This window comes from Asterias rubens, chromosome 8 (genome assembly GCF_902459465.1).
Source record: "Asterias rubens chromosome 8, eAstRub1.3, whole genome shotgun sequence".
Classification (NCBI taxonomy): domain Eukaryota; kingdom Metazoa; phylum Echinodermata; class Asteroidea; order Forcipulatida; family Asteriidae; genus Asterias; species Asterias rubens.
Window position 1 is genome coordinate 9,298,764 of NC_047069.1, and position 16,021 is coordinate 9,314,784.

The following is a 16,021-nucleotide window of genomic DNA, read 5'->3' on the forward strand; positions in this document are numbered from 1 at the left end:
TGATCTTGTTCAGCTATTCAAGCTCTATGTCCAATATTTCTTCTATCTATTCCACAGGTGGTTGGTATTGGATTACGGAGTGTGTTTGTTCTGATCCGAGATACCCACAGCTCTCATCCGATATTGTGCGCTAGGGCACTTCAAGCTCTCTTGGATATGCTACAGGGACAGACACCCGAGGGGCTAGCCAAGGAGCCAGATGATATGATCGGTAATTTAGATAATTATTTAGTAATGTTTAAAGCTTCGCATGGTGTGGATAAATAAGAAGCAACTATAAATAAATAGTGACCTTTTGGGTACAACCATATTTAAATCTCTTTTGTGGGAGGGTTTGGTCTCGATGTTTCAAACATTATACTCTGATCGTCTTCAGGAGAAAAGAAGACAAGCAGAGTATACTGTTTGAAACAATGAGACCACACCGGCTTTTTTCAGAGCCAACACTCTGAAAGATTTACATATGGTTGTACCCGCAAGTTTACTATTTATAGTTTCTTCCTAGATAAATATTACTCGCCATCCATATAACGTTAGGGCGCTTACTTCCTGCTGATTGACAAGCTTCAAATCGTACTCGAAAATGTTCTTTGAAACACTCAATTAAAAAAAGAAAATAAACCTAAATGCATGCATCTATTCTTTAATTTATTGTACCCTTTCACAATCAAAAAGGTCAGCAGAGATAATGCCACTGGGATTTACGTTGAGCTAGAATCCAGAAATAAGAGGGGTGTGGCGGGAAATCAACAAGAAAGGCTTGAATGTAATTTCCTCACCTGATAACCTTTTCCTTAATCAAAAGCTTATTGAAATAAAAGCTCTGAAAACAAAAATAAGCTGAGCACCTTGCAATCGCACTCCTGCACACTGTTTAACCTTAAATGAGCATCGCAACGCGTTGTACTCCTCAAAGGCACTGGACCGTTTGGTATTTACTCAAAATAGTTGTTAGCATACAGACTCATTTGGTAATGAGCAATGTAGAGCTGTTGATATATGTAGTATAAAACATTGTGAGAAACGGCTCCCTTTGAAGTAACGTAGGATTTGAGAAAGAGGTAATTTCTCACTCAACTATTAAAAGACTTCAGGGCTGACGCATTTTATTAGGCTTCTGTAGGCACACAAAATTGTGCAAAATTGTGTTTTTTCATTATTCTCGTGCAACTTCGATGACCATTTGAGTCAAAATTTTCTAAGATTTGTTATTTTATGCATATGTTGGGATACTCCAAGTAAGAATACTGGTCCTTGACAATTACCCAAGGTGTCCAGTGTCTTTAAACTTTATAGTGGATTTAGAACATTTTGAAGAAAATCAAGTCGCTTGTCTTCAGCGATCAGCTGGTTCACTCACTAGTACACCCACGTGGTGTTAGGTTCAAGAATGCTTAAGATTTTTGTAAATCTGGGTCAAGTCTGATTCAGATTTCAAGCCATTTGCCAAATTGTCTGTCTGCGCTTTACAGCACACCGGTTGCCGGATCTCTATTTATTTGTGTAAAGTTCTGCAAGTTGCTGCTTTGGTTAATATCTTACCTTTTAAGGGCGGGGTGAGGGATGAGGGTGGGGTTCAAATTTAAAGTACCACAGTTAAGATTTCATGTACATGTTCAACTTCATTTTGTGTAAAAATCTGCAATGTACTACTTTGGGTGATAACTTTTTTTTAAGGGGTGGGTGTGGGGAAGCTGGAGGTTGGGGTAATTTGAGTACATGTACTGTGGTTTAATAAGTTCGCAAAAAACATTAAAAATTACACAGACTTTTACAGTAAACTGGCTGAGTGCTTTCGGTTCTAAAAGGTATACTTTGCCTGTAAGATGTAATTGGCTTATAAACATTCCCCCCAATTTCTGACTATGCTTATTGAAAAGTATGAGCAGAGGGAACATTTATTATATATTTGGCTTGCGGAACATTTATTATTTTATTGGATGTTAAGACCATTTTTTTTTTAAATCACAGTTGGAATCACTTCTCCTTAAAAACTGTTTCGTCAATTTTTGTTTTAACAAACCTTTGAAGAAGCCTGATACTTCACGGAGGTAATGAAGGCGCTTGCCTCCATGCCCTCTAGTCATTGCCTTGGTGTCCTTGAAATGCTCCTTACAGTTTCTTCATAGGGTGCCCTTTACCAAGCAGAAAATAATGCCTTGGTGCATTTTTTTCCCATCAGAGTTGGAGTCACTTCTCCTGAAACCATTTCGTAAAAAATCACCGCTACTTTTTAAAACAAAGCTTTGCACAATTCCCTTCCAGATTCTTTGTTTGAGTTGCTGTTAGACCTGTCGATCGACCACAGATTGGAAAGCCAAGAGCCCCCAGGCACTCTGTCCATCTCCTCCTTGAGCTGTGCCTGCCTACTCAGTCTCATCATTGCCAGCGGCAATACAGGCAAGATGCTCTCTGGGATCGCTGCAATCCTTATGGGTACTGGCAGGCTCTCCCAACAAGCATTCAAGGTTAGTCAAGTCATTAAAGCCGAGGTTGCGCTTGTGGCTGTGCGTGCTTTATAAGCCTGGGCGACTTTTACTACTAGACTAGTCCCACCTCAAATATGTGCGACTTTGACACTAGTCGCAACTAATTTTTAATTCCCAAGATGCATAGCGGCATATTGTTTGCCACAGGCGCAATATAGTTAAATTCGTGCTGAAAGAATTGAAGGATTGTGTCATTGATGTCTGATTGTGTTTCGTTTGTAAATTATGTTGTTGTTATAAACCGAGTAGTTTAATAGTCACGACTCGACTTAGCAATCAATAGTCAAGACTTTGACACTAGTCGCACTAGTCGCCCAGTAAACTTCTCAGTACCTAATTCTTTTTATAATAAAAAACAACTAGTTCTTACACAGTTCATTTTACAAATGCACTTTCCATTGACTGCCCTGATGAATGGGCCGATTACATTCCTGTAAAAAAGACCCAAGCATATTTGCAATGCAGCTATGGTAGACTTGGCAAAGAGGGGAAGTTAAGAGATGACCCAGTCGGGTCTCAGTTTCATTCTGTCTGATAAGGAGAATATTTCCAGGTAATGGAATTTCATCTTGCTTCATAATTCAATACCCAATTCTCCAGGTCCCCTCCATCCTGTCGGCTCTACAGCGAAGCGTGCTCGCTGTACTCCTTGGCAAAACCCACTTTCCTGATTGGCTGACGTCGGGAATCCCTAATCAATCGCAGCTCGACTCTTGGCAAGTCAAGGAAATCGAGATCGGTGAGTGGCTTTTTATGTCTTGGGTTCCCTCTTTAGCCTCAAATAACTTCTTCCAGGAAGGCTGTAACAATGGCAGGTAAGGGGAAAGTCTGTGTTTATTTCATAGTGCAGTCTTTCCTTGTGCTTCATCTGCTTCTGTTTGATACTGTGCAAACACCGCCAGTTGGCTGGTTATTACGCACAGATGTCATTTTAATGTCACTCAAGTCAAAATAAACTAAATGAAGGCTTGAAAAAAGACCAGCCCGGCGTGCTACTTATTGATTACAAGTCGGTGTGCGTTTCTGCTATTGTACATGAGGAACATGATGATGTTGGTGGAAGCATTATAGAAAGTCTAATATAGCTTGGCAAGGTCACGCCCTTGCTGTTGCCTCCGCATCTAGCTTGGTATGCCAAGTTTGAATTGTTATGTGGATGTGAAGTTGAAGCAAACTGCTCTCTTCAGACATAAATCGGACTTGTATTTGTGTGCCAAAGACAACTGTACCACATTGTACAAATAATGTCGTCCAGGATAGTTTTTTTAAATTATTTGCAATTACCAAATTGTATATGAACTAATCAATATGCACTCATCGGATAGCTCCCTCTTTTGACTCAATTTCCTCAGGTCATGTTTAAACATTCCTTAGGCCTTGTCTGAAACGACGACTTCGGCTACAGCTATGGCTAGAATTCGCGCGTCTGCCTATTTGCCAACACTGTCAGAGGTGCTGATCTACTTGTAGCTGTAGCCGTAGCCGAAGTCGCTGTTTCGGACATGGCCTTATTGTACTTATATTGCATGTTTAAACATGGCCACGTGATCTCCTCTTGACCAATCAGAAGGAATTCAACAGTTCCAGGTGTTTATGACTTTTAAGTAACAGCATTCCTTAAACTTTCTACTTTGTTGCAGATGCTTGCTGTGATAATAACAGTGCAATAGCCAGCGATGGTTCTTATCTCTACATACATACTGGCACTGGCCTGTATAAGATTGGCTCTGGATATTCCAGTACGATTAAGGTAAGATTGGCACTAACATTTCAACTTGCAAAGACAGCCCTGATACTTCACGACGGCAACGACGGCCCCTACCGATTGCCGCAATGCCCTTCAAAAACCCAATTTTTCACGGTAATGATTGCCGGGCCCTTTTCTCATCATTGCCGCCGTGCCCTTCCTCCCGAAAACAAATTATATTCAACGTTGTCAAAGTTCGAAAATAAGCCAAAAAGTCCCGATGTCTGTGTAAATTTCACGCAACGAAATAGATCCCAATTTCACGCACGTAAGGCACAACAGCAGATTTCAGGCCCGTTAGTCGTTGTTCTTTGCGTGCGACAAAAAAATACTCGAAACATCGAACGCTAGAGGGCGTTTCGAAACAAAGCGATAGCGTGAGGTTTAACGCCCTCTAGAGGTAACATTACGCGAACCAACGCTAAACGCCTTGAGACAAAGACTCGACGTGTCTGTGCATGCTGGGATAGTGGTTTTCCCCATGCTTGGTACATGTGATGTACCATCATGTACAGCATAGTCGTCGCGCACCGCATGCATTTATTCTGTCAACATCGTGTCAAAATGGAGCAGTTACGTGGGAATTTTAGCGTCTCTACGAAAAACTACACAACGTGCATGACCAATAGTAGGATTACGTATGAACAAAAATTATTTATTGTGTATTGTAAGTAGTTCTTTATTTTGTTGAATTAGATGAATGCTTTCTTTTTTTATTGGGTAACAGTTAGAAAATGGAAAAATTGGAAGAACTATTTTTTACAGGCAACAACTTTTTTTCAAACTGCCGTCGTGCCCTTCGCAACTTTTTATGATTGCCGTGATGCCCTTCCAAATTTTTGAAAATTGCCTTGGTGCCCTAAATTTTTACAAAAAGTCAAGGCAAAACTGCCGTGCCCCTTAAAAGCCGAAGTATCAGGGCTGCAAAGATCACACATGCAAGCATATCAAGATTTTGGCGTATACTCATAGGTGCGCATAAAAGCGACTAGGAGTTCCTCGCTCCTGACCTGACCTCATTAAGTGTTGTTCCTAGTAAGGAGCTGTTCAATAATTGGATCAAGATCAAGATCAGAGTACAAAGGCCATTTTTTATAAAGATAAAGTTTTGTCCATGTTCAACCTCCTTTGCCAAGGATGTTCAACCTCCTTTGCCAAGGATGTTCAACCTCCTTTGCCAAGGATGTTCAACCTCCTTTGCCAAGGATGTTCAACCTCCTTTGCCAAGGATGTTCAAGCTCCTTTGCCAAGGATGTTCAACCTCCTTTGCCAAGGATGTTCAACCTCCTTTGCCAAGGATGTTCAACCTCCTTTGCCAAGGTTGCAATGGTTAAAGGCACTGGACACCTGTGGTAATTGTCAAAGACCAGTATTCTCACTTAGTGTATCACAACATATTTATGAAATAACCAACTTGTGAACATTTTGACTTAGTTTGTCATCACAGTTGTAAGGGAACAATGACAGAAAAAAAACACCATTGTTGCACAAAATTGTGTGCTTTCAGATGCCTAATAAAAGGCTTCTAGCCTGAAGTCTTATATTTGATTGAGAAGTTACCTCTTTTCTTGTGAAAATACCATGACAGTTTTTTTCGGTTTTCTCAGCAAGCAGCACTGTATTCTGCTGAAACTTTAGCATGTGACTTTATTAGTAACTTTACAACCTTGGTTATAAATTGGTATGTAACATTGACAGTTACCAATACTCTACCTTTGAAGTGGCACAACCATTCAGTCACCAGCGTAGCGGTTATTTTTGTCCAAATAGTTGGGCGAGGAGAAGGTTAAAGTGTAACAAATTTCCAATGATGATTGAAATTTTATATCCCTGGGGGTTTTACGCAGGATGCACGTTTTGGGAAAAAGTTTTTAAAATCTCACTCGATGACAAATTGTTACTAGAACAGATACATGTACCTGTCAGTTCTGAGAACAGTCTCTGCTTGCAGATTGTGGATGGGTGAACATTGTGATGAAAGCAGCTGTTCAAGTTTATTAAACAATACCGGAGGAAATTGTTAGAGTGTAGAGTGTCATGGTCGAGTGGTTAAGAGCATCGAACTCAAGTTCTGGTGATAATTCACCGGAGTGTGGGTTCGAATCCCGGTCGTGACACTTGTGTCCTTGAGCCAGATTCTTTACTAAAATTGCTTCTCTTCACCCAGAGGTATAAATTAGTACCTGCGAGGGTAGAGGTTGATATTGTGAATGAAAAAGCCTTTGGAGCGATATAAACTGTTGCCCAGGTTGTATACTCCCAAGGGAGCTGAGAAACATTAAAAAGTGATGTTATTGGCCCTATGACCAGGGCACTAATGTAAAGCGCATTGATACGGTTATTGTGAAATGCGCTATATAAGAATTGGTTATTTGGTTATTATTAAATGAGAGCATGTACAGTTTAAGCATCAAAACCAAATTTGTCTACTTGTTTACTTGAAAGCTACTAATGTATGCCCAGTTCTGTCTGATTTCCTCAAAACATGCCAAATGTACTTGTTAAGTACATGTTTCCCCAGATCAAGATAACTTGAAAGTTTTTGTTGGTTTTATACAAGTTTGCTCCGTTTTTATTGAAGGGTCACATCTATGCGGTCAACAGAGATTTTCATCTTCATGAGCGAGGTTGGCTTGGGGTAGCGAGGGGGCAGCTTCTTTACAAACCAACCACATTTGATCTCAGTGGGTCGTCATCATCAGTCAACACGGTGGTCACAGTCAACACAGAGACCCTGGTGGAGACTGGATCAGTTGACATTCCTGCCACCGGTACGTCTGCTTTATCAATGATTTATCCATCATTTATTAGCCTAGTGCAGTTGTAAGATGGACAAACTGTTGCAGTGGTTATGGACTTCATTGTGAAGGAGGGAAAAAATACCTGAAGCATGCAGCGAACTATTTTGATTTGAATAAAGCGTTGTGGTACCCGCTGCGAAAATAAAGGATTCAAACTACCTCTAGCTACGGGCAATCTTGGTGGTCTAGTTCGGAAGACACTGCTCTAGAATTGCAAAGGTCGTGGGTTCGCATCCCATCTGAGTTACATGTACATGCCTGTGTTTTTTTTCCACAGAACTCGGGGGGGGGGGGGGGGGGAGGGGGGGGGGGGGTGTACAGTGCTTACACATATTGGTGTAAGGGTAAAACGAAAATAAATATAGATCAAAATGACCAGGGCACTAATGTAAAGTGCATTGATACGGTTATTGTGAAATGCGCTATATAAGAGTTGTTATTATTATTATTATTATTATTATTATTATTATTATTATTATTATTATTATTGTTATCATCAAATGTATCAATCCAAGATTCATCCTGATTTAATTTGTTTCTCTTTAGGGAGCACCTCTGCATCTCTACTCTTCAGCGACGGTGAAAACTTTGGATGTGTATCAGCGTTAAATGATGTAAGTCCCTTAAGGGTGGAATACACAGTAATGGCTTTAAGTGATACCATATGAAAGACATCACCCATGACTAAGAGGCCCAAGAAGTTAAAGGCGCATTTGCATGGCAATGGGGCATTAAAACTGACCTTTTTACCTAACTAAATTACTTAAAAGTAAAATGCTTTTGTTAAACGCGATATCGAAAGCTGCTGAAGGCCTCACACTAAAAGTTGTTATTGCCATTAAATTTAAGAGTGATTACCTAACATGTACTTTCCCTTTAATATCCTGTTGTAAAACAACAATAAACGCTTTCATAAGCCCAGAGAGGTTTGATAAAATGCTTTGTCTTCGAGCAGGCTTGAGTCCTTGATTCTAATTGGTGGATCCATAGCAACATGAGTGTATTATAAACATATTGCATGACCCACATCACACCCTGCGTATTGTGTATTCTAACTACGCGTATTGGGCTTCTGTGAGCTTTACACAAGACGTAGGCCTACAGCTTATATAACAAGTTATTGTTGATTCAAAAGTGGCGCGTTTGCGCCAAATGCTGATCGTCACATGCGTTGCTTGAAGTGTGCTTGAAGACAAATCCGTTATCACCTGCTATCCGATATTGATATGATACGCAGAAGTGCTATATTTTTTGGCATTCCACTCGCTCTGGTTTGATAACTCATAGTATAAGAACCCAGTATTATTATTGTTATGATTTGTCATTCTAGGATTCCTTTGTAGTTCAGAGTTTCAACCCTCAAAGTTCACCGATGTCTAAGATTGGAGAACTCCCAGTGAAACTTGCCAGAAAATCATTACTCGCTTACGGCCCTTCAATGAATGGCAATGGAAAAGAGTCCAACACCGAGAAACAAGAAATTGGTAAGTATTGACAAAAATATCATTTGTTTGTTGCTTCTGGGCAAAGATAAGTAGATTCTTTAAAAGAATTCAAAGGATTGTATGTCTTTTCTTTCAGGCAATACAAGTAAACATTTTAAGTAAAATTAAATCATTTTGTTTGTTATCACTGAATGGAGTTATTAAGTCAGTCAAAAGGAAGTTGAATATAATTGATCGATGCGGGTGTTGGGGATAGTAATGGTATTGATATGATGACTATTGTCAATAGACCATTTAACTACATGTATCTAGTTACCGAAGCGTCTTGAAGCCTCCCTGCTCTTTCATCATGATACTATAAATCAGTTTTTATGCCGAGGATTATTGTGAATAGACCGTTTATCTATCTACATGTATGCAAAGGTTTGCAGTAACACTATGTAATGACTATCTCTAAATGAGTTGGGGTGGTTCTGAAAAGAACCGTTGGTTTCAACTCTTGAGTTGAGTTGAAACCAACTCTTATTTGCACCATGCAAAGTTTCAAACCCTTCTTATCTACATGGTCTCTAAAGGGTTTCATGGTACTGTCTCACAGGGTAACCTTGGCCCAATTCCATGAAGCTGTTGAGCAGAAAATACTGCATGACAAATTTCTTTGTTAAGCAAAAAATGAGTGGGACACGAGTCACAACAATGTAAACTCCTGTGATTTTGGCTGGTAACCCATTTCTGTTAAGCACTATATTCCTGTGCTTAGCAAGTTTTTTTGTGCTTACTGTCTTAATGAAAGTAGGCCAAGCTCTGTTCATTCCATTGATACAATGTGGTAATTTCTGTATGTTTTGACTGTGTAGAAACTGGAGTAAGCGATGAATGCATGTATATAGCAGCTGGTAAAGAATTCACTCTCATCCGGACTGTCTCTGGAAAGGTAAGCAGGAGCTTTAACAGATAATGGCAATTAAAGACCTGCTTGAACGAAAATGTCAAGTCGTGAACTTTGCTGAATTCCACTTAAAATGTTTTCGATGAATAAGGAAATCGAGTCATATGATTATAAATAGGTTTCAATTGGGTAAAAAAAAAATCATTTTGTATGCCCTTGTCCAGAGCTTTTCTGCGAGATTTGCGAAAAGCCCTGTTACGTAATCACTCTAAAAACGTCATAAGTAGATAAAGCCGCTTTGTTGCAGCGTGGATGTATAACAAAGCAAACTCCCACAAATGACGTCAGCGGCATTGTCCTTTGACGCCCGCTCTCAATGGCAGAAGTGTTTTTAGTTTTTCAAAAAACCTTTAGGTAGGGGCCTGATTTTTTACTCGATAATTACGAAAAGTTCAGAAGTGTACACATATCAAAATTACATTAAAATGGTGAACAAGTGCATTATAAACAAGTAAAAATACCATTTCTGTTGAAAACATTCCGCTCAGGTAGGGTAGCTGTTTAAGTACACTCATACTGTGTATAATTTGTTAACACCCTTACAATGACGTGCTTAAAACACTGTATACTGAGTATACTGAGTGCTTCCTGAGTTCGTTTTCCAAGAAATTCTTTATCCCCGATGCAAAGCTATAAAACATCCAATAAAGGCACTAGACACTATTGATAATTACTCAAAATAAATGTTGGCATAAAAAGTTACTTGGTAGCGAGCACTGGATAGCTGTTGATAGTATAAAACATTGTGAAATATGGCTCCCTCTGAAGTAACATAGTGTTTGAGAAAGAGGACATTTCTCACTCAAATATTAAAAGACTTCAGGCAAAATATCTCTCTCATGACCATAGAGCTATATATATTGCCTAGAGCGCTAACTTGCTCTGCGTTTTGAAGCCACCCTAGGTGCAGACATGTTTGATGTGTTGCATGAATTCGGAACGATTTCAATTTTTAAGAGAACACACATTGCAGCGATTTTTTTAAATATTCGTCGTGTGCGCTTACGTACGCGACTGCCCAATCGCGTACGTCCACGCTACGAAAACTGTAACTTCGACTTGATTGACGTACTAAAAAAAAATATGCGCCTTTTAAACATGACGCACATGACGCTCGCAGTTTGTGACGCTGAGCAGTAGATTGTGCGTTCACATTTGCTGCATTTTTTTGCTTCGATGACACATAAAAAAGAACAAACGCACTATCATGCAAATAGCCGTACAAATCCCATACAAAATTTCAAGCTTTTGCATTGGTTTGTACATAAACATGGATGCGCCCACACGGCTTCAAAACCTTAGTGCGTGTATAACAGGATGTTAGCGCTCTAGTCAATATATATAGCTCTATGCTCATGACATACTCTGACTGTGTATCATTAAAAGCACAATCCTATCACCTATCTGCCGTACTGTCAGGCTAATGGGGCTTCATTACCAGAATTTATCATGATTTATAATACAATTCTCCCCCACCCCTAGATGCTGTTTGCAGGGAAAGCACAGAGTCTGGGCATTAAACAGAGTGCTCAAACTACCACCAAGTGGTCGGAGCTCCCTATCACGAAGTCGCCTAAGATTGTGCAATGCAGCGTTGGACACGATGGATACCATGCTGCCTTACTTGGGGATGATGGAAGTGTTTACTTTGCAGGGACGGCCAGGAAAGGGGAAGATGGTGACCAGGGTATGCATTAGAATTTGGCATTATCATTTTTGTTAAGCTCTGCAGGGCTCCAATTTTAAAGCGGACCACGGCCCCAATAATAGTGATGTTAAGAAATACTTCCCCTGATAGGCCCTTTCTACATCTACATCATAATAATAACTATAATAGTGGCTTTTTATACGGTGTTTAAGTCCGTCACTCGGTGACGCTTGGGGTGCTCCAAACATTCAGTCTTTTTCCTGCAAGTTATGTGGAGCTACGATTTGAGGTATGATACCTTTTTCCTTTATAGTACCATTTACAAGGTGCTGTGGCGCAATATGCAGCCACTCAAACCAGGAACACCGAGGCCAACCCCCTGCTCTTTATGATAAGTGCACTGAGTTCTTTTACCTGCATTACACAACACGCAGGCTCCGTGGCTTTAAGTCCCATCTAAGTGTCATGACAGGGACTCGTACCCACACCCTGCCCATCAGAAACACCAGAGTCCGGTACTCTTACCAGGGCCCAATTTCATAGCGCTGCTTAACGGTAAGCAAATTTGCGTGCTTACTGTAGCAGAACAATTTGCTTAAGCCTTAGCGTATTTCACAGGTTAGCAGAAAAATTGGGTGGCCATATTGCGTATTTACCGTGGATTTACATTGTGACGTCATCTATTTTCGTGCGGTAAGCACCGGAAGGTTAGCATGCCTTTTCTTGTGCTTACGGTTAGCAGCACTATGAAATAGAAATTGCACAGTAAGCACAAAATCGGCCGCTAAGCAGCGCTATGAAATTGGGCACAGCTCGGCCACGACATGCCACATGTATGTATCATTCGAAAGCTGTTATTCTCATCTATTTGCTGAGCAAATAAACCCAGATTTTAGTTTTGTTAGAAAAAGATTTATGCATGGAGCGTAATAAATTGTGACAAATTTTTGTTGTTCCATTTTTCTGTTTTCAGTGAAGGGTCGCCGTCAACTCAAACCCTCCAAACCCAAGAAGATGTTGAAGATGGATGGGAAATGTGCAGTATACATAGCGTGTAATAACGGCAGTACAGCGGTAGTCACGAAGGATGGAGAGTTGTATGTGTTTGGCAAGGACACCCACAATGCTGACAACAGCACAGGTGAGAAAAGATCCAATCATGTCATTCAATGACAACCACAATTCTGTTTGGACTACTGTTGAAATATTATGATGGGGAAGTTAAGTCTGAGAGTTCCAGAATGCCGCTGCCGATAATCGGCTGTCGAATATTGCCAAATGTTTGGATGATTCACAGTGAACATAAGCCCCATATTCTCGGCAGAGAAAAAAGAAAGAAATCCAGGTCATTCGACATATTATCTGAAACTTCTGGACTGTCTTATTCATCTTCCCATACATCGGAAGTCCTCGCTTCATCTCCAGCCCCAAGCAGCAACAGAAACAAAACCATCTTGGCCTCAAAATGGAAATAAAAAACAAGGACAAATTATGGACAAACAGCTCTTTGCCTTTGAAATTTATTAATTATCAAGAATAAGATTTCCCCTTTATCTTTTCAAAACAGTGCCATAGGAAACTGAAAAACACTGTACAAAAGTTAAGTGTAATCGGCCATTTCGTCTTTTTTTTGCAATTAGAACGTTGCATGTCTGTTTAGTGTTACAATGTTACTTATTCCGTAAACTCCTTGAAACATCTCTATAGGTTTGTTAACTGATCTGAAGAATGTGAGGGTAACAGGGGTTGCCCTCGGCAAGGCACACACCTGCATCCTGACCAATAACGGCATCGTCTACACCATGGGCATCAACAACAAGGGGCAGTGTGGCAGGGGCCCCTCGCTTGGGCAGGGCACTGGGAAGGACGGTAAGAACGCAAACATCTCTGGGAAGGAGGCTGTGAGTCCGGACGATGTATGCGGTAATGGTGTACAGCCACAGGGCGGTGAATCAGCGGTTGCGCAGTTCATGGGGAGACTCGTCACAGAAGGCAAGTAACAGAGGAGCTATCATGCTAGTTGCTCAATATTCTTTTTATATTGTTTTCCCCAACATACAGAACATGTGAAAAAAAAATTCTTTCTGAGTGTTGGGGAATTAAAAATAAATCTGTTATCCCCAAAGCAATTATGTACACATTAAATTGTTTGCGGTAACTGCTGCTATTTACTGAATTCTAACTGGCCTACAATCACTGGAAGTGATCTCATGTGTAAAATCCATAAGATAAGATAGATTTGCTAGAAGTATCTAAGATGTAAATTGTTACCTTCTACCTCCACCGTTAATAAATGGAATGTTGACGTTTTCACTGATGATAACTGGAATTTTTCTTTCTTAACCATCTTAGGTGAAGCAGTAGCAGACATTCTTGCTCCTGGTGCTGAAGATGATGCAGAAGAAGATGAGAGAGATGATGAGCAGTGTGATCATGAATGGAAGGCGGATCAGTGCAAGATCTGTTCGTTGTGTGGACTGTGTACGGGATACGGTGATGCATGCGTCAATACCTACCAGCCAGGCAGGAATCCCGGAATGTGAGAAATGTTTCATCTATATCAACGCATGCAAAACACTTCTGCTTGTGTGGTCACCTTAACAACAAAATACTCTCATATCAAACCTGTTCTTTTAGATCTTCACTGGCTCCCAGTATCTTCTAGAATCATCTATAAACTCTTGCTCATTGTCTTCAAATCTCTAAATGGGCAAGCACCTGCTTACATCCATGACATGCTCAACATCTGTTCTTTGTTTGAAGTTTCTCTGCAATAGCGCCCTGAGCACTTTTGTAGATTTGTGCGCTCTATAAGACCTCGTTATTATTATTATTATTATTATTATTATTATTATTATTATTATTATTATTATTATTATTATTATTATTATTATTATTATTATTATTATTATTATTATTATTATTATTATTATTACTATTATTATTATTATTGTTATTATTATTATTATTATTATTATTATTATTATTATTATTATTATTACTATTATTATTATTATTATTATTATTATTATTATTATTATTATTATTATTATTATTATTATTATTATTATTATTATTATTATTATTATTATTATTATTATTATTATTATTATTGTTATGTATTAATTTAACCTTCAGACAAAACTTGCACCCGCATCATACCAAATGCAACAAGACGCTGAAAAAATAACGTTAAATAAAATTAGAGACCATGTTGCTATTTACTCAATTCTGCTTTGAATCGATCTCTCATGCTTAAGTATCAAAAAATTGCACACAAGTTTCAAACTTATGCAAGCCTGAAATGTAACCTCCAAAATTGAATAGGGTCATGAAGTTTGCATGCTCTGTCCAATCATCTGACAGCACCCTTGTTTGACTCAATAAGGCAAGTTAATGTTTAATCACTTGTTTTCATTGCAAGTTTAAAAAGAATCTCTTCTTGGACAATTAGAAAGGATAAACTGTCCAAGGTTTTTATGAATAAGAATTATTGTCATTGATTATTAATTTTCCTTTACAGGGTTTGTGGTTGTGGCTCTGGTGACTCGGGCTGTACCAAATGTGGCTGCTGTAAAGTATGCGCTGGTGAGTCGCAAGAGCACCGTCGTGGCCAAGGGGGCGCTCTTCAAGCTGCCATACCCGGGGCAGTACCCGACGGGGGTAACTTCTTCGGGGCGCTAGTTCAGCACGGTAACATCTTACAACACAAGCTGCTGGCACAGCTACGGTACGGGATGAACAAGCAGCAAGACGGGAAGCATCGACGACTAGGGTTTATCATGAAACAGGACAAAGGAAAAGGTAATCAGGGATGTGATTTTTCCGTTTTAAACCGGAAACTCCCACCCCCCCCCCACCAAAAAAAAAAAATATATATATATATATTTAAAAAATTGAGATAAAACCATATGGAATACCCCAGATTGCAGAGTAGGGCTTTAAAAACCAAAGATAAATGTACATTGGCAGGCTTCGTACCCGCAAGCTTTCAAACTCGCAAGCTGTTACGCTTTCCGCTAATAGTTCAACTTTTTTATCAAACAGCCTATCACAGCCCTGGGTAATTAACAAGAGAAGTATGTGTGTAACAAGAGTTATAGATTATGAACCTCGCTGGTTGAGGGGAGAATGGAGAGTAGGCTAACAGAGCCCGTTCTGTAGCTTTCTGTTACTGCGTTCTGCACCAATAAACATGATGATTAGGATAGTCTTAATTGATGTGCACCTGACAAACTCACTACAGTTTAATTCAATGGTGAATTTTTGTCCATCAGATGAGGGTAGCACCAGCGGTGATGATCGTGAGTTAGAGAGAGACAACAGCCAGCATGTGATGCATCCAGCAGGGCCTATTACACTCCCATCAGCTGCAACCCAGGTAGCTTGTGGCTTGCACCATTCAGGTATGAAGGCACATTATGAAAACGGGTACAATATTATTTGTCTTGGATTCCCAGTGTTGGTATTGTGGCATTTTTTTAAGGTGCAAAATTCTCAATAAATCTCAAATTTTGGCTTATTTACCCATTCCTCACCGATCAAATGTCTTTTATAGTAGTCTGTTCTGTATCCTATGAAACCATAAAATCACCAAAAATGTTTTGACCCGAAATCTGAAAATTCTCAGTAAATCTCAAACTTTTGCTTGTTTAACCATTCCACACCGATAAAATGTCTTCAGTAGTCCTTTCTGTATCATAAACCATAAAATCACCCCCAAAATTTTGACCCGAAATCTGAAAATTGTGTGATGCCGACATCACAGATCTTTTTTTATTTTGGACCAAAAACCCAAACTTACAAAAATTCTCAGTAAATCTCAAACTTTTGCTTGTTTACCCATCCCACACTGACAAGATGTCTTCAGCCTTCATTTCTGTATCTTATGAAACCATAAAATCACCCAAAATGTTTTGACCCGAAATCTGAAAATTCTCAG

At 39.6% G+C, this 16,021-nt stretch overlaps 1 protein-coding gene across 8 annotated transcripts in view; it reads left to right on the forward strand.

The window, feature by feature from the left end:
- LOC117293291 (E3 ubiquitin-protein ligase MYCBP2-like) overlaps positions 1-16,021 on the forward strand; it is a 119,027-nt gene that overhangs the window by 27,283 nt on the left and 75,723 nt on the right. For all 8 annotated transcript variants that reach the window (XR_004519415.1, XR_004519416.1, XR_004519412.1 and 5 more), the window contains exons 4-17: positions 58-211; positions 2,266-2,468; positions 3,090-3,228; positions 4,130-4,239; positions 6,818-7,007; positions 7,584-7,651; positions 8,368-8,521; positions 9,340-9,416; positions 10,914-11,118; positions 12,053-12,220; positions 12,787-13,071; positions 13,432-13,618; positions 14,603-14,883; positions 15,357-15,485. Coding sequence is in view for 3 of the 8 variants with exons in the window: in XM_033775534.1 (XP_033631425.1) it covers positions 58-211; positions 2,266-2,468; positions 3,090-3,228; positions 4,130-4,239; positions 6,818-7,007; positions 7,584-7,651; positions 8,368-8,521; positions 9,340-9,416; positions 10,914-11,118; positions 12,053-12,220; positions 12,787-13,071; positions 13,432-13,618; positions 14,603-14,883; positions 15,357-15,485 (2,350 nt within the window). In the remaining 5 variants the exon portion in view is untranslated. The remainder of the gene's footprint in view (positions 1-57; positions 212-2,265; positions 2,469-3,089; positions 3,229-4,129; positions 4,240-6,817; positions 7,008-7,583; positions 7,652-8,367; positions 8,522-9,339; positions 9,417-10,913; positions 11,119-12,052; positions 12,221-12,786; positions 13,072-13,431; positions 13,619-14,602; positions 14,884-15,356; positions 15,486-16,021) is intronic.